The 18,439-nt window shown below is 32.2% G+C and overlaps 1 protein-coding gene and 1 long non-coding RNA gene across 2 annotated transcripts in view; one reads left to right on the top strand and one right to left on the bottom strand.

Moving 5' to 3' along the window:
* Positions 1-2,125: 2,125 nt before the first annotated feature.
* LOC111702673 (voltage-dependent calcium channel type A subunit alpha-1-like) overlaps positions 2,126-18,439 on the bottom strand; it is a 98,851-nt gene continuing 82,537 nt past the window's right edge. The window contains 14 exon segments of the mRNA XM_023474427.1: positions 2,126-2,285; positions 3,318-3,513; positions 5,127-5,198; positions 7,102-7,344; positions 8,015-8,736; positions 9,856-9,948; positions 10,609-10,696; positions 11,089-11,162; positions 12,414-12,571; positions 14,927-15,019; positions 15,816-15,922; positions 16,572-16,626; positions 16,909-16,983; positions 17,689-17,866. Of these exon segments, the coding sequence (XP_023330195.1) occupies positions 2,174-2,285; positions 3,318-3,513; positions 5,127-5,198; positions 7,102-7,344; positions 8,015-8,736; positions 9,856-9,948; positions 10,609-10,696; positions 11,089-11,162; positions 12,414-12,571; positions 14,927-15,019; positions 15,816-15,922; positions 16,572-16,626; positions 16,909-16,983; positions 17,689-17,866 (2,266 nt within the window). The 3' untranslated portion in view covers positions 2,126-2,173.
* LOC111702665 (uncharacterized) lies at positions 9,156-9,657 on the top strand. The gene is made up of 2 exons (XR_002765463.1): positions 9,156-9,465; positions 9,617-9,657. It is a non-coding gene; the product is annotated as an uncharacterized LOC111702665 (long non-coding RNA).

Here is an 18,439-nt window from a genome sequence, read left to right as displayed (position 1 = left end):
ATGGTTGAACGTCTAAGAAATCGGCCTTTATTATAAATAGGAACCTGGACAGACTTTTTAATACAGGGTATCCCACAAAACATGACAGAGTAGTGAGACAACTTAAAGTTCGTCTTCGATCTTTGAAATATTTTACCGCGTTTGTTCGTAAAACTAATCTTAAAAGCAAAATTCTAGAGTTCATAGTCATCATTGGCTATTGACAGCACAAAAAAACATAACACACTTTGGAAATCCCGGGACTAGGAGAATTTCGGGGTTATTGTTTCAAGAATAATGCATGTAAAAAATAATGACGACTGAATGTCACAAATACATCCTGAGATCAAAGACGACTTTATAATTGTCTTGCTTCTGTCATGTGTCGTGGAACACCCTGTATCTCCATTACTTTTAAATGTGAAAAAATGGTTTACAACATTTCGAATTACCGAGAGTATCAGTTTGAACTATAAACTGTTTTAACCAGATTGGGTTTTTTGTCTATTTCAAATTGGGGGTCTTGGAGTTGAGACAAGAAGGTACTCTAGTCTCTCTAGTCCAAAATGTTAACTAGACTTTTAGAGCGCTTTTAACTTTTTATTGTGGCTCACTCTGTGAGCATCTTCTCTTTGTACAATGTAAAAGAAAAACAAACAAAAAAGTTCGCGGATTTTCAAATATTTTTTCGCGCATTTTTAAAATTTCACAAGAATCGCAATCTTTTGGATACAACTTTTTTTTAATTCTGAGCATCCATACACCTACCCTAAGGTCCTACGAGGTCCCACACAAAATTTGAGCGTATGATCGGTTCAGCCGTTTTGACAGACAAGCATAAAGTATATATATATATAAAGAAACAAATTGATTTGTTTTATCGGACACCAAAATCCTTAATTACCATTTAAAACAAATATGTCTTTAAAGTAAAAGACATGGACAAACATCAAAAATCGTAGACGACTGAAACGGAAACAAACGGTAAAATTGACAATCCTTAAAAAGGAAACGAAATGTTTTGAAATTAAGGAAAGACTTCCTTTCATTGAGAACGCGCCGAGTCCAAGTTAAAAATACCATTTTAAGATGAAGACCACATTATCTTCCTTACACTGCGAACCACGCCAATTACTGAATATAAACTCAAAATAGAAACATGCGCGATGTATGTACATAGGGCTAAAAAACAGTATAAGTGACTAGGGTCAGATAAAACCAAAGCTCGAATCGTGGATAGAACTCTGTAAATGGAGGGTCAATCAGAATTATGTCTGCAGCCCTAGCTCTCAGATCCAACATTAGTAACTTGTTTTTCAATAATTACGGAGCTATGAATATATAACTTAAAAACTATTCAATTTACGCATGGCAATAAAAACATGAACTTTGTTATTCTTTATTATTTTAATACATAGAATTGCTATCAAATACATTTTTTACAAATATATAAAGTCATCAGGTAACATATAATTATTCTTATTATTATCATTCATTTTAATAATAATTTTCAACATTATCTATTAATAAACTCTATAAGAAGATTTATATTACTGAGGTTTAATTATTTCATTCAAAGTAAACCTAGGCTAATGCATCATGAAAGGCAATTATTTTCAAGAAATGTTTAAAATCGACAACTTTTTTTAATATTTGCATCTTTTGAAATTTAAAGTTTATCTATAAAATGTTCCCAGTTCCATGATACAGATTTATGTACATACAAACATATTTATGTACAAACAGCCTTTTGGTCCAAGTATGGCAGTTGTCCGTACAGTGTACAAAACTGAACAGTGTACAGCGATGAAAACTGTTTCATAAATATTTAAGCAAATTTTGATTACAAAGCTTTTGAAAGTAAGGTTGAATCAACCAACATTGGATTAAAGAAGCAAACTGGAAAATCATCCTAGACAACATGATAAGATCCAATGTTAATAGATTCACCATTTACAAGTTTACATACAATTCCTATGGATTTAATTCAAACACATTGAATCTAATACAATCTATTTATGGTAAAACAGGGGTATTCTAATTCAACCTTGATTGTCTAATTTTTGGACTCTGTTTTTGTCTGCAATTAAATGTAGGGTTTCCAATGCAATTGGACTTTACTTTCGCGCAATTGCAGGTTCTTTGATTTCTGCGCAATTGCGCAAAACCCTAGTTAAATGATTTAGTTCGAATGTCATGGCCAATTCGAATCTCTAGATTCGACTTCGAACTCGTCCGAATCAAGACTATACCCTCGTCGGAAAGTTTCCCCAAGACTCGACTGCCGGGTTAATCGTTTCCTAGACCTAAATATTAAAATCATACAGTGATGACCAGACAACTTTCAAATAAACAGACGACTATTAGACTCAAGTTATGACAGTAAATAGACCGATAATCATGTAACATCAAATACAATAAGTATTGCTATAAAGTCATCTTCCTATTTCGGAGTTTTCTGGTTGTCACTGTAAGCATATAAATTCTAAAAATTGTTATTATGTAATCGGTTTTAGCTCTTATTTGTAGAAAATTTTTGCACATGCTTAAGTTTCAACCTAAAGAAATCTGCACTATTTTATCCAATATCTATCATAATTAAAGTTTTTTTTATCTTTTTATAGGGTTCAAAGAGTCCAAATTATTTGCTTTTCAAGCATTTCTTAATTTACTTTTTATTAAGTTTTTACTCTGTTTAATTAAAGTCGACCAATGAAAACGTTTTGATGAAATATTTTGTAGTAACAGAAACAAAGATTGCACATTGAAATTAAAAATAAAAACTTTAATAATCAAAAATGTACCAAAAACGAGGTAAACAAAAATAAGTATGTTACTTTTCTGAGTAAAATATGTTAATTTTATCTAACAAAATAGTTTACTTCTGAACAAATAAAAATTCAGAGAAAAAAAAACTTAATTAACTGGTTATAAATAATAATATTCCCGTGATTTAATAATTGATTTGAGCATACCTATAGAAGTTTAAATTAAGAATGGTTTGATTGGTGTCAAAATAAACCTTATTGCTTTAAAGTTAATACACCTAGACAGTTTATTAACGTATAAAAAACTATCTGTATCATTTATTTCGTCTAAAATAATAAAATGCTTATTTAATTTTAAACAAATTAAACAAAAAAATTATTTAAAAAAGTAATATTATCAAAACGGATTTGAGTATACCTAAGAATATAAACCTAAAATTGTTTCGGGAAGTTTATAAATGTATAAACTTCTTTTTTACGTCTAAAATATGAATTTCACTTTAAACATTTAATAAAAAATATGATATTCCTGAAATAATATTATTATTATAAAGGTTCTATAAAGCATACCTAAGTGTACCTCCAGGTGTGGGTAATCTCCTAGATCCCCGCCCTACGGTCACCACCCTCTCTAGAAATAGATCCTCCTCCACCTCCTCCAGGGACCGGGAGAAGGGTCCGCCCACCAGGGTGTGCGCCTTCCTGGGGTTCTTGGTTGGAAGAGGGATTGGTATCTTTGGTAATCTAGCTCCTCTTCCTCCCCACCCTAGCGATGCATTCAATTCTTTAATTCAATTGACTCTCAATGCAAAGATGGCAATGTCGATTGACAATGGTACCCTTAAAACCTTTGCCTGATCAAGTAAGAATTAGATGATGTTTATAATTTTTAAAACTTTTTATTTTAATAGGACTTCTATGCAAAAGTGACTTGAGCATTTCTACTGCAAGGAAACATATTAGAATTAACAGAAATAAACCTGGAGACCGCTCTGAATTGGGCAATCTAATCTCTAAATGTGTCAATACTTGATTGCTTCAAGTAAAAAAGGAATTAAGAAGAGTTTAAGTAAAATATTACTTGTATGTATTATATAAAAAACAACTTAATGAAACTGTGTGTCATATAATAACAGTACCCTTAAAACTTATTATGTGATCGATTAGCTTAAAAAAGGTTTAATTTGGATCGTTAATCAGTGGTTTCCCCGCGATAGAATTGCGCCAGTCACTTTTGTAAAGAAACCAAGATTTTGAAAATCTAAATAATAAAACAAGCTATTCGTCTATATGTTCCCTCTGGCCGGCCAAACTTTTTTTTCAAATGTTTTTTTTCTAAAGGCGACGTCGGGCCTTTCAGCTAGTATTAAATAAAATTGAGTATTTATTTCATACTTGATCAGACAAAGCTTTTCATGGTACCATTGTAAATTGAACCTGCCTCAATATAAATGGAAGGTCACATGAAATTACGCTAACTGTCCCTTGAATTAAAGAGGTTAAGGCGTGCATGAAGGGTTGGCTTCTGGGCCTAAACAAAGTATAAGATAAACTGCCCTGACTTGGATATTTTACAATATTCAGAAGCCGGAAATTTAAACTCATTTTTACGAGGAGAGATAAGCTCTCAGAACTATGAAAAATCACATTTCTGAGATGAACTGGAAATATATAGAGAAAGAAGGGACCCTCCCTCCCCCCTACCCGCCTACCAAGGGACCCTCCCCCCACCTACCAAGGGACTGTGAAAGTAATTTCAAGGGACACTCAATGTTCCATATCTCAGTACATGTACGACCATTTAAACCCATGCCTGATCAAGGGTATATGATATATCCTTATTTTTCTAGATGAAACTTGATTATTTTAGATCGTGGGTTCGCTTTAAATGAAAAACAGAAAATTAATAGAACCCTAATAACATTTTGATAGAAAATGTGGATTCCATCCTAATTGCTCTGAGATAAAGGTTTAAAGGGTACCACTGAGAATTGGCTCCCCTATAATGGAGGACCAAATGCAATTACGTTTACAGCTAGGCTTCTAAGTTTGGCCATTTCTTTTTAATTTTTAAGAATTTTTTTAAAAATCCTTATTTAAGAGGAAAAGATAAGGAATAAAAAGTAAAGGAATCATTCTGAAGTGACCGGCGTTGGCAGCGGAATGAAAGTTTAAAATTTTAAAAAAATGTTTTTTTAGCCAATGTCACCCCCGGCCCAGGGTACCTCTAGATTTCATCGAAAAATGTCAGCCAATTTGGCCAGCTTTAGCGAACATATATATATATATATATATGTGAGCAAAGAGCCTTATTTTATTTTATGGATGGAAAGGAACTGCTCTGATAAAAATCAGATCAAAAAATAATTGATTGTTTTCCTTCGCCCGGTTTCTTGCTCTGCTGCTGGCTCTGAGTTGAGGGATGTAATCCAGAGCAAAACTGGGGCAAACCTTTATTATGAGCAATATTAATAATAAATAACAAACCTTTATTATTAGTAATATTAGTACTAAAAAATTCACCATTATTATAAGGAATATTAATAATTAATATATTGAAAGCAGTATTAGTAATTGAAAATATCCCTTTATAATGAGCAATATCAGAAATACATAATAAAATTTTATTCTGAACAATATTTCTTTGGTTTATAAGACGTATGTATCCATGTAAGAATGTTTCACATATTTTCGAGTTATCAAAGATTTTATTTTCTTGACCTGATGTTGTATATATTTTTTCCTTCTCTGCATATTGTATTTTATGATTGTAATAAATTAATTGGCCAATCTTTTACAAATTTAACCCGTAATTGGAACAAGTCTTGGAGTGTTTTCTTTCTGTAGAGATCTCAAATTTTGTCCTGGTTCCAATTGTAACCCTGAAGCAGATCATGATTCATACTTTAGGATAATTTAATTGGCCAGATTCGGTCGAAAAACAAAAATATAAAATAAACTTTATTGAGCAGTATTAGTAGGAAATGATAAACCTTTACTATGAACAATATTAGTAATTATTAATAAACCATTATAATGAGCAATATTAATAATTAATAATAAACCTTTATTATGAACAATATTAAAAATTAATAATAAACATTTATTATAAGCAATATTAACACTTAATAATAAACCTTTATTATGACCAATATTAGTAATTAATAATAAACCTTTATTATGACCAATATAAATAATTAATAAGAAACCTTTATTATGAACAATATTAGTAATTAATAATAAACCTTTATTATGACCAATATAAATAATTAATAAGAAACCTTTATTATGAACAATATGAATAATTAATAATAAACCTTTATTATGACCAATATGAATAATTAATGATAAACCTTTATTATGAACAATATTAATAATTAATAATAAACCTTTATTATGACCAATATGAATAATTAATAATACACCTTTATTATGACCAATATGAATAATTAATAAGAAACCTTTATTATGAACAATATTAATAATTAATAATAAACCTTTATTATGACCAATATGAATCCTTTATTATGACCAATATAAATAATTAATAAGAAACCTTTATTATGAACAATATTAGTAATTAATAATAAACCTTTATTATGAACAATATGAATAATTAATAATAAACCTTTATTATGAACAATATTAGTAATTAATAATAAACCTTTATTATGAACAATATGAATATTTAATAATAAATGTTTCTAATGATATTTGTAATTGATTCAGGATTTCACCGGCAGCAGGTCATTCAGCGCCCTTTCTACAATTAGCGAAAGTCTGTCCATGATTGGCTTGATTTTTAAGCTTCCTAAGCACACCCAATAGCTAATCTTCCAAGCTCCAGTTAAGTGGTTTAATATCAACATATAAGCAGGGGTAGACACACTTGATATTTTACTTCGACGAAATCAAAATATACTTCTTGCAGAGTAGGTACCAAAAAGCACTGCAAAGTACAAACCCAGATGTGCACACTCTTACGTAAAGCCAAAGCCCAGGCCGTAGCGACGCTTTCAAGTTGAGGCTGTTTAAAAATTTGATGAATAACTTTTATAGTCTAGATAAGAGTGATACTTGAATAACTTCTTGCTGTATATTAATTCCACTTACAGTGAATCCCAGATATATTAATACATAGACCCTCATAAGTTTTTCTAAAGAAACTTCTTTTTATTGTAATTCAAGGTAAATTAATAACCCTGAAATATGAATACAATTGAATTATATTATATTATTATAATAAACTTATTTTTCCGCGGCATTTGATCTTAAATATGTAATTATCAAAAACTCTTCCTATATATGCATAAATCTGGGATTCACTGTATCTTGTATTGAAAATGGAAAATACCTGTAGAGGGATAGGAAAGCGTTTCCGGTAGCGTTGGCTGATGGTTGGATGGATGGATAGGTTGGTGAATAGGTTGATGACTACCAGAATGAAGAGGTTGATGACTACCAGGATGAAGAGGTTGATGACTACCAGGATGTAAAGGTTGGTGACTACCAGGATGACCAGGATGAGCTAGCTGATGATGTGACGGATGAAGACCAGACTGGTGTCCAGGTGGCAGGTTTAAGTTTGGCAGTGTTCCTGAACAGATACAATTTTAAGAATCAATGATCTGGAACCTTTTGATATTTACCCAGCAAACATTTGTTTTGTCCTCACATAGCAAACAATTAGAGGAGATGATGCATCAGATACGTAAAACTATGAGAGCTCAGCTACTGGCACACATTTGACGTCAATAAATAAATTATCATTACTTTATTAATTATATTGTTTGACGGCAACCTACGACGATCTTGGTTCGTACAAGCTTCTTAAGTCCAGAATTGTTTAGGTATTGAAACTATGGTCCCAGCTAGCACTACCCATCAACTTCGGAACTGTAGTTGTTGCTACCCCTTTTGATACTGAAGCATGGCGTAGTAGCCTGTTGGAGCTATGATTGATGTTTGACACTGCTTTAAATCTTTGCTGGGTAAAAAGTTATTAACAAATTTTCTAATTTTTACAGCTCAAATACCTTTAAAAAAGAATAATTTAAAATAATATCATAAAGTTCTCTTGAAAAACTGAAAGAACAATTAGTTATGAGAAAAAAGATGGTTGGTTTCTAGATGCGCTACATTTATTATTATCATTAACTATTAACAAATTAATTGAAAAAGAGCCACAAGTTCCAATTCGAACTTACTATTTTTGCCTATTAAAAACTAATTTGACTATTGACATGTAGTTTCTCTGGTTTATTTACCTGAATTAGGTAATAGACCTGGTATACTAGACACAGATCCTCCCAACATATTCTGCTGCATCAACAGCTGCTGTTGCAGCATTGCAGGGTCTCCTAGCTGCTGCTGTTGCTGCCCATACATCACAGAGTTCATTTGTTGTTGGCCCAACATTTGCTGGGAGTTTAAAATCTGTTGTTGCTGATTTAAACTAGAGGAGTTTAAAGGCTGGAGGTTTGGATGATTTATTCCCAGGTTCTGAGGGTTTAATCCCATGTTTTGGGCATTTAATGGCTGGCTTAATCCCATATTCAACGTATTTAAGCCTATGTTCTGCTGATTAATCCCAATATTTGGCTGATTTATTCCCATGGTCGGCTGGTTCATTCCAATGTTTTGTTGGTTCAGCAGCTGATGAGCAGTTTGACTCATCATAGGGGTTGTAGCTTCCTTTTTACCAAATAGTTTAGAAAATATTCCTTGCTGCGCCGGTGCACCAGGTCCTGGAACTTGCGGAAGGCGTCTCACCGCATTAACCATATTTCCAGCCAAATCTAGAGTTTGGTTTACTACTACACTAGGAGCTGACCCGTTGATAGTGTTCATACTACCCAGGGGTGTAGGGTTTAATCCTAGCATACTTTGCAGTACTCCCATTGCATTCAAGGAGTTGGCGGGAGTTCTTGGGAGTTTTCTAGATCGTTCTCCAGTATTAGAGTTCGGTTGACTCCATCCTTTGCCATTCCTAGGGATATTTATTCAAGGTTAATCAGTTTCATTAAGTTGAAGTTCTACTATACTTTTACCTCAATTCTTTATCATCCTACTTCTACTTCTTTATTACCCTACTTCTTTATCCTCAAACATCTTTATCCTCCTGCTTCTTTATCCTCTTACTTCTATATTCTCTTACTTCTTTCTTCTCCTATTTCTTTATCCTCCTACTTATTTACCTCCTAATTCTTTATTCTCCTAATTCTTTATCCTCCTACTTCTTTATCCTCCTACTTCTTTATCCTCCTACTTCTTTATCCTCCTAATTCTTTATCCTCCTACTTCTTTATCCTTCTACTTCTTTATCCTTCTACTTCTTTATCATCCAACTTCTTTATCCTCCTACTTCTACATCCTCCTACTTCTTTATTATCCAACTTCTTAATTATCCAACTTCTTAATTATCCTACTGTTTGGACCGTGCATATGCAGAAGAGATCTTAATATTTTTGAAGCAACCTGTATTGCATTCTTGGTTGGACTAGACAAGGTTCCAGATATATACCTGCCAACCAGGGGTAAAAATTCTTCCAAAATACCATAGAATGTATCCATGGTACAAGAAGAATTATGTTTATGTAGAGATTTTTTTCCCTACGCATATATTATTCCTTTTTAAGTAAAGATTTATTTGAGTTGTTTCAAGCCTTAGTCCTGGCAAGGCTCGCTTTGTAGTAACCCGTATTATCTGAACTATTAGGTCTAAGAGTTGATAAATTATTGATTATGATTTAAACAAATAACTATTGAGTCTATTGATGTTAACAACAAATGGTTATTTAGTATTTACTGTTTTAATCTTTTTATTCTTATTGTTTCTAGTTCTTTTATCAACTTGTGATTTATATTAGTACGTTCCTGAAGCTGAATATGTGGATAGAATGAGTGTGAATAAAGAAAATACAACTCTATGTTTCATTTACATACAGTGAGCTTTTTAGAGTGTGCCGACTCTAACAGTACTAATANTCTAACCATATTATCCCTATCTTCTCTTTTTACCTGATAAAATCTCTAACCATATTATCCCTATCTTCTCTTTTTACCTGATAAAATCTCTAACCATATTATCCCTTTCTTCTCTTTTTACCTGATAAAATCTCTAACCATATTATCCCTATCTTCTCTTTCTTTTCTTCGAACACTCTCTCTCTCTTCTCTTGAATGGCCTCCTCCATAAAACCTAAATAAAGTAAACTTTAAAAATATTAAAAAACACATTTTCATCATACAAAATCGAAAAAATGTTTGCTTTTTTCCTTATTTTAAAACGTTATAACCAATAAAATAAAATGTTTAAGTTCCACCCACAATTAGATTTAAAAGTTTTTTTTGCAAAGTTTCAAAGACATAAAGACTTAAAACTGATTTAAAACACATTATCATAAATATATATTAAGTTTTCAAGAACCTTTAAATCTTAAATTCAGAAAGGAAATATTTGTCTAATGCTGCAAGACAATTAGGTTTGGCAGTCTACAATCGATCCTGTTTTGACCTTGGGACAATCAAATTTATGCAAATTTTGTGACCACACTCCTCATCAAATTTGATTGTACATGCCCTAGTAAGAAAAACAAGTTTACTTTGTTGCAGATTAGAAATTCAAAACATTTTTGTTATTCGCAATAGCTCATTGGAAAAAAGAAATTGAAAAATCGATCTTCTTTTATGATCTCTCTTTTGGTAAGTTGTTAAAAACTGAATGATTTCTTTTTCTTTTTTATTGCTGCTTCTAATTTGCTACTGTGTAAGTTTTTGATGGTGTAAAAAGTATTTGGCATTCTCAAAAAAAAACACCCTTAAATTCAAAATAGATAAAATTAAGAAAAATATAAGTTACCCACTATCTCTAGCTCTTCTTCTCTTCTCATGCCTCGGATTATTTCTCTCATAGTCATAATTTATATATTCATTATATCCTGCTCCACCTGAACAATTCATTGTATACTTTAATTTTTTTCAATAAATCAATCAATCATTTAAAGAAAAAAAAAACTGACAATAAAATAGCCAAAAGAAAAGCAAACATAAAAAACAGAAATGAGGACCAACTTTTGTAGAAAGCGCGCGGAGGTAACTTAAAAAAATGCAACAAAAAATAGACCTCCGTAACCATCATTCCATACGTCTCCTCCTCCTTCACCTCCTGATCCTCCTCCTCGCCCTCCGCCACCACCGCTCCCATACCCTCCTCCTTGCCACCCACCTCCTCCTTCTCCTCCTTTATGAGGATCACTGATGGGTTCTAAAATTTTCTGATAAGATTTGAAATTTGCTGCGAGGGACTGAAATTTGGCGACAGGATCTAAAGTTTGCTTACGTTTAGGTGGGGACCGGTGATGTTGTCTCCTGTTGTAATAGTTGTAGGTCGGGCTGGGAGATCTGCTGTCCCATCTTAAAGAAAAATAATTAAGGCATAACATTTTTTTTAAAAAGTCCATATTTTAAAGATTTTACAATTTTTTTCATAATTTTTAAACTTATTCCGATTTTTGCTTTTTTTTTTGTGAAAATCAAATCACTAATGTGGCCCAGAACAAAATGTCGTCAACCTAAATAAAGATTGGTATCAAAGGATCCGTCTTGAAACACGTTCAGAAACGTTAAATTCGTTAAATTCTCTTAAAAATCAAGCAAATCCAAAGCAAAAACATAATTTTTCAGAGTCTCAAAGAAACTAGTTTTTCAGCATTTAACAAAACAGATTTTTGATATCGAAAAACAAATGAATGGACATTATTCAGCGGTTCAAGGTGCATTTTTGTTGCCCATCACAAATAAAAAATCGACCTTTCCTTATGATCGTTAATTACTGAATGAATTATGAATTTTTACAATTGTTTTCTTTTATAAATGTTACTTAAAATTTACTACAATAAAATTATTTTTGCGTGCGGAAAGAATTTTACATTTTTCAATGAAATAGTTTCACGTTTAAAATTGAAAGGTTTCAATGTTCAACAAACCGTATCAAAGATTTTTGTACCAATCCTAGTTGTATAAAAAGGAATCTATCAGGTTTTGGAAAACTTTCCGTTTTTTAATTCATTTTATGAAGGAAAAAAACGTTCACTATTTAGCGCTACACGAACAGCCGTAGTACATTTGAATTTCCGAGCCGGGCCAACCTTTCCAGTCCCAGTTTGTACTGTACCTAGCTCTAAGCCAGGACTAGTCGGTGCAACAAGGTTGACGCGGTCAGACTTTATGCTCCATATAGCTTGAATTTATTTTTACTAAAGGGGGAGAAGTGCGTGGCTAAATGCGTCTTTTTTTCGATTGGATAATTGAATTTGATAGAGATGTGGTGCGAAAGTGAATGGCTGTGTGTACAATCGCTATGGTTCTAAACGACGCCAAACACCTCACTGATATCTAATGGGATTATACGTTACCAGGGAGTAAGGATACATGCTTTGCAGACGGTACTTCATGTAAATAAGAAATATTTGTCTAATGTACAATTACCGCGTATACAATAACCTATTCTGATTATTTCTATACAAATGGAGTACCCGTCTGCAAAGCATGTATCATCACATGGTAGGTCGAACCACATCAGTTGTATCTCCCTTCTATTACTTACTCCCTGGACCCTACCGACACCAGAAACTAGGGTGCACAAAATCACAACAATACTTTTACCTTCCAAAATAATCTTTAGGATCCGGGCTATCCGCTTGAAAACTCTCTCCGTAGGATGAAAGAGGTGACTCCCTGCCCAGCTGAGTGGGCCGAGGGGTCGTGCTGGGCAGTTGGGGTGTCAACTTCAGGTCCATCCGGGGCCCACCGTTCATCATAGCCTATGGAGGAACATCGATAATAACCAGATACAGATAAAGAAACATTCTGGGCTATTGTATTTAAAACATTTAACAAGCAGATTAATATAAGAAGATTTTTTCACAAAATATGTCTGAATTTTAAAAACTGTGCAACAATTTTTTTGACTCAATGTTCAATTTTCAATTAACACATTCAACATATGAATAGTTAGATACAATTTTACAAATCTTTATAACATTAATAAAAGTAAATAAATGTATCATGTATCATTGAATCCCTCGGGGGTTTAAATTTCCATTGATTCTAATTTGTCTGAGAGTAAATGACATTCCTTTTTAAAGAGGGGATTCAACGATAAACCAGAGGGTTTGCGGATTTTTTTTTGCCTTTGTAGATTTTCAAAGTATCTTTCAATGAAAATTTCCCGGTGGGATTAAATAAAAATTGTTGCATACCAAAAAACCAGCTTTTTATAAAGGAATGATAATTGTATAAAAAGGGATACCAGATATAACTTTATTTATAAAACTTATTTCGGCCCCCTATTTATAAAGTAAATTTTGCTTAAAATTTTTTTTTAACTAAGGTGTGGGAGCAAAGTGAATTTTAGGGGTAAAAAAGACTTAAAAAAAGTTGAAATCCAAAGCCATATAAAAATATTTGAACCGATTAGAAATTAAAGTATGACATCACAATTCATAACATGCAATTTTCCAGCTAATTTTGGTCAAACGAACAACAATTAGACAGTTGTCTTTTTTTCAACATAACACACCTAAACATAACATTTGTCAGAAAGATTGCGAAAAATCAGAATTTGTAAATCTTAGTGTTGAGCATGCTAAATATTTATTTTAAATGATCCCTTTTTTTAAAATGTACTTGACCGATTCACAACGGTACACTTTTAATGTTTATCTAAGCTTTATAATTAGGGAAAATATATTCGTTTTCTATCTAGATTATTCGTGCTATAAACTTATTGTGAGAAATACATGCAAAACAAAATATTTTTAAAGTATGTTTTTAATGTGATAATTGAATAGTTATTTTTAAACTATATTTCCTTATAAACCTATATTTTTGGAAAGTTCTGAACACTTATTGAAATTCTTTTGACATTGAATTTAAACAATTGAAATGTATACATTCCACAAGAGAGTACACAAGAGAGTACATTAACTTTAAAAAATATAGTTAGAAAATACCAAGAATGTAATGCAAGGAAAGTTAAATTGCAGTTGCGTATACTCTGCGTACATATTGAAACCAGTTCTCTCTGGGCGGAATTGTAAACAAGAAAAATAACCTCAGTGTTCGTTTAGTATCCGAGGAGGTTAAAAGCATTAAATTTAGATAATTTTGATAATTCACATAATAGTTGCCTTTGACCAGAATAGTTCATTGACTATTTATGTGAAAGATGGATCCCATGTCAGGCTTCGACATCCGTCTTGTTTTTACATTACCGCCCAGTGACAGTACACTGCAAAGATGCGTACACCTCTGAAATAACTTTCCTTGCATTAAATCCGTGGAAAGTACACGAAAAAGGGAAAACACATAAATCCACACGTACTTCGTAACTTTTTTAATTTAATTTGTAGAGGGGCAATTAAACTGTCGGAAAAGAAAAATGACGTTTAAGCAATCTTAATCTGTCGAAAATTAGCTTTTGGCTTCAGCGATAAATACAAACATCTAAGGAATTGAGTCTTTGCCACAAACCCTGAGTTTTTAATCCCTATAAATATTTTTGCAACCCAATGTCGTAGACCTTAGATATTTCAAACTATGAATTCTGTTAGATTAAATAATTTAAGTTTGAAATATTAAATGTTTCCATGTCAAGGTTTCCTTTTTAGGTTTTTTTTATGAGCGTTTGTTAAATTAACATTTGATGTTAACTAAAAACTAGTTTTCTCCTGATCTGCAGCCTTACGTACATTTTTCAAGAAGTTCATGGATTTTCTGTTACCATTGGTGGGTTGCTAATATTTTTAAAATAAAAATAATTTGAAAGAATTTTCTATTTCGATCCTCGTCGGTTTAGCCGTTACGACATTTATTGGACACACACAGACAAAACAAAGAGCCCCAAACTGAAATTTTCAAATCCATATACTTTGCAACCCGAAGTGCTAAACCTTTGATATTTCAAATTTAGACTATGATCAAACAGAATCCATAGTTTGAAATATCATTCAAAGGTCTATACCATCGATTTGCAAAGATAAAGAGATAACAAAACTCATTTTCTTTATACATAATTAGAATAAAATAGAACACAACTTAAATACAAAATGCACACAAAAAATCTACAAATATAATCTAGTCTAAACAGCATGCTCCTCGTCCAACCTATTCCTCACCTTATGATGATTATTAAGGTTTGAATCTGTATCCTTAGTTCCGTTAAGTCCAGCGCTGGTCAACCCCATGATTTGTTGGAGGAGAGACCCTTTCTATAGTTTAGGATATAATACACTAGCTAGAGATTCTGGAGGGACAAAACAAGATGGGACAACCAAACTGGACATTTTGCATACACTTGTGTAAAACTGATTTTTCAAATTAACTCAGTCTTTTTGTCAAACACCTTTAATTAGTCAAAACATATGATGTTTCATTTTGAAAATATTTAATTTTCTAATCCTTACATCTTTACAAACTTTGATATTTCAAACTTTCAGACTTTTTGATCTGTAAAATTTTTTTGTTTACAATATTACAGGTCTACGATATCAGGTTACAAAGTTCTGAGGATTTAGACAATTGAAATTTGAGCCGAGAACGATTAGTTCAAGTTTTAAAATATATTTTAGACGCAATTTTCAAAAATCACTCATTACTTAGCACTGGTTTGTAAACTAAGTCTTTAAAATAATTTAGGCCATTTGTCAAACACTTTTCATAAGTCCAAATTTGTGTTTCAATACAAATAAAATGCGCGCATTTTACATTTTTTAAATCAGTTGTCCGATCTTGTTTTTTTTATTGATATATATAATACAATATTATTGTTTATCCCCCCGTCTCAAAGGGAGACAAAACAATAATTTTACAATTAAAGGGAGTGCAGAAGGATGTAGGAAATTAATTTATAATAATTTAATTACGACCATTTATTTAGTTAATAATAATATAGATTTCTAGATAATTTAATAGAAATATTAAAAGATTAAAGGTTCTGACCTCGAAATATTATAAATAAAAAGGTTGATATTTACAAATTATTAGAGAAGGGTATAAAAAGCTTACTGGTCTATCAGAGGAGACAAGTTTCCCAAATTTAGTTGTTTTCCAATTTTCTAGTATTAGTAATCCTCCATAGATCTTTCCAACTGTCAGTTTTCCTTTTCCAATTTCTAAACAGATAATTTCCTGTTAGTCCAGGCAGTCTTACAGTTTCTGCGAACGAAAACTTTCGCATTTTTTTCGCAAGAATGAAATTTGTGAAAGGAAGAACAAAAGATGCGGAATTTTATGAAGAAAAAAAATATGTGACAATTTCGCTCTTTTTTTATTTTACGAACGGAATCCAAAAAACTGCGAAATTTCCGGCGAAAAAGAAAGCGAAATTTTCGCAATTCGATTACCCAATTTCGCCAGAAACCCTAGACTTCTACAGGAATAACCAGAAAAAAAGAAAAGTCGTCTTCGTTTTAAACGTTTGGCTATAATTCCTTAAATGTTGGTCATTGCCTGTATCGAATAGATTTTTGCTCTGTCTTTTTAAAACCATTAAAGTTTATTCAAAAGTAAAACCAAATCAAAACTATAAAAAATATATTAAAAAATTTAACTCTTGAATAAAAAAACGGCTACGAAAGTTATGGTACACCGACTCCTAAACCTCGAAATCTGAATCGACATTTTTTTCTTCAAAAGGACAAAATTTTCATTTTTTCGTCTTTAGTACGATTTCACATTCTTAAGCGATTTCAACAACAAATTAGGTCTTTATGTTATTTATGTTCTTGTACTTGATAATCCGTAAAATAGAAAATATCTTACCATCTTGGGGAGGAACCAGAAGATCAACTTTATCCTTTCCTTCGTACGGCCAAACCTATCACACAACAAATAAATATAAAAACTAAGTCCCAATATGTGCAGAAATACTCAAGCAATTTAAATAGAAAAAAATTCTTAGTTGAAAATGATCAATTTTTAAATAAGAAAAACATGAATAGCTCATTCATTTCTAATTAGACAAAGCTGTTCACTTTTATTTTCCTTTGATTTCTAAGATCTTGGAAATTTCACGCTGAATAAATTTCCTAGCTCTGATAGTTTCCAACCGGAATCAGTTGCAAGGTATTCAAATCGACTGCAGTACATTATGATTTACCTTACAAATAGTTGCTCTTAGTTCAGCATCTGCTTGATCCATTTCTCCAGCACTTCTCATTTTTATACTCAAGTTCTAAATCGATAATATAAAGGGACTGTAAACAAAATTTAAGTGACTTATTGAGTATAAAATTGCATGTCCGATTAACAACGGTACCGTAAGTCAACTGCCCCCTCTGGTAGGATGATGGGAACATATTCCCAATTAATGACGCCCATGTAGTTCCGAATTGCCCATCTGTTGGGGTTGAACCATAGGCAAGGGGGATTGACCGGTTCATCGGGTAATGCAGCTCAAGGGAATCGACTCCTCATTGGAAGGACTATGAAAGAGTTGTTAGGGGAGATAGCGCTGATAAAGCATTCATGATGGCCTGGCCTGGCCTGGTTGAAGTTATATTACCTAAAATTGGGTGAAACAATTTGGGTGATCGGGTGAAATGAAATGTGATTGGGCGTGAAGTTAAGGGAATTTTACTATACCAAGGGTTCCCAAGACAAATTTTACATGCAGGCAAAATTAGTCGAGGGAAAATTTGGGCAAGCATAATTTAGAATTTACCCAAAAAGTAGTTTTATCGTCTTTGAGATGAAAATACGCAAATTTTTTCACGAAAACCTCCCAGGGCTAGAACGTAATTTTACTTAATTGTCCCAAGGTACGTTAAGTAACATAACGTCCCTCTGTAGGGGGAATCATAGGTCGGTAATGTTGGTTAAAAGATGATAAAAAATACAGCCCAACTGAAAATCAAAGGTTTGAACTAAATGAATTTACCTCTCTAATAAGAGCGAAGAGTGTAGTGGTAAAATGAACCGTCCCATCTTCATCTATTGGTTGATTCATCCTGATCAGCTTTTTGAAGGCCAATCTGTCCGGGCACTTGGAGCCGAAGCCCAGGGGGGGATCCATGTTCTTCAGCATATCATACATCTCAGAGTAGTAAATACGCCCTCTAAACAAAATAAACGTATTAGCGAAGATTGTGATGTTGAATTAAAATCAAAAGAACAGATTACTAGGTTTAATTTTGACAATGATAAGATTTTTAATACATAGTTGCAAACTTGCAATATGCATTATGTGCAAGCTACATATTTTGATAAAATCACTGCCTTGCCTATAATATTGTTTATAATCATTTTAAAGATTTTCTTATGTAAATTCCAACAAATGTTTTATAAAAAAAGTTGGATAAATCTGTTTTACCCATTTTTAAAATGAATGTACCACAACTCATTTATTCTAATTTTAGCTTCGCATATATTTAAAGTGAGAACCAAAAATAAACAACTGGAATTCAAAGACGACTTTTATAGTCAATTTATGACTGTAACTAGTCTTTTGAACTTGATACACGGCAATTGTGCAGTGTAAACAGACCTATTTCACTTCATAACTGATTTAATAATGGCTACAACGGTGGAAGGCGATGATATCATATAATGAAGACGACTTTTTATTACGTTTTAATTGTTAACAAGCTTTTTTCGAATTACAAGATTACAAGCAATTGAAGAGAAGCTTT

Source organism: Eurytemora carolleeae, unplaced genomic scaffold, assembly GCF_000591075.1.
Source record: "Eurytemora carolleeae unplaced genomic scaffold, Eaff_2.0 scaffold7, whole genome shotgun sequence".
Taxonomy (NCBI): Eukaryota; Metazoa; Arthropoda; class Copepoda; order Calanoida; family Temoridae; genus Eurytemora; species Eurytemora carolleeae.
Note: the sequence above shows the minus strand (reverse complement) of the source record. Positions and strands in the feature narration are given on the sequence as shown.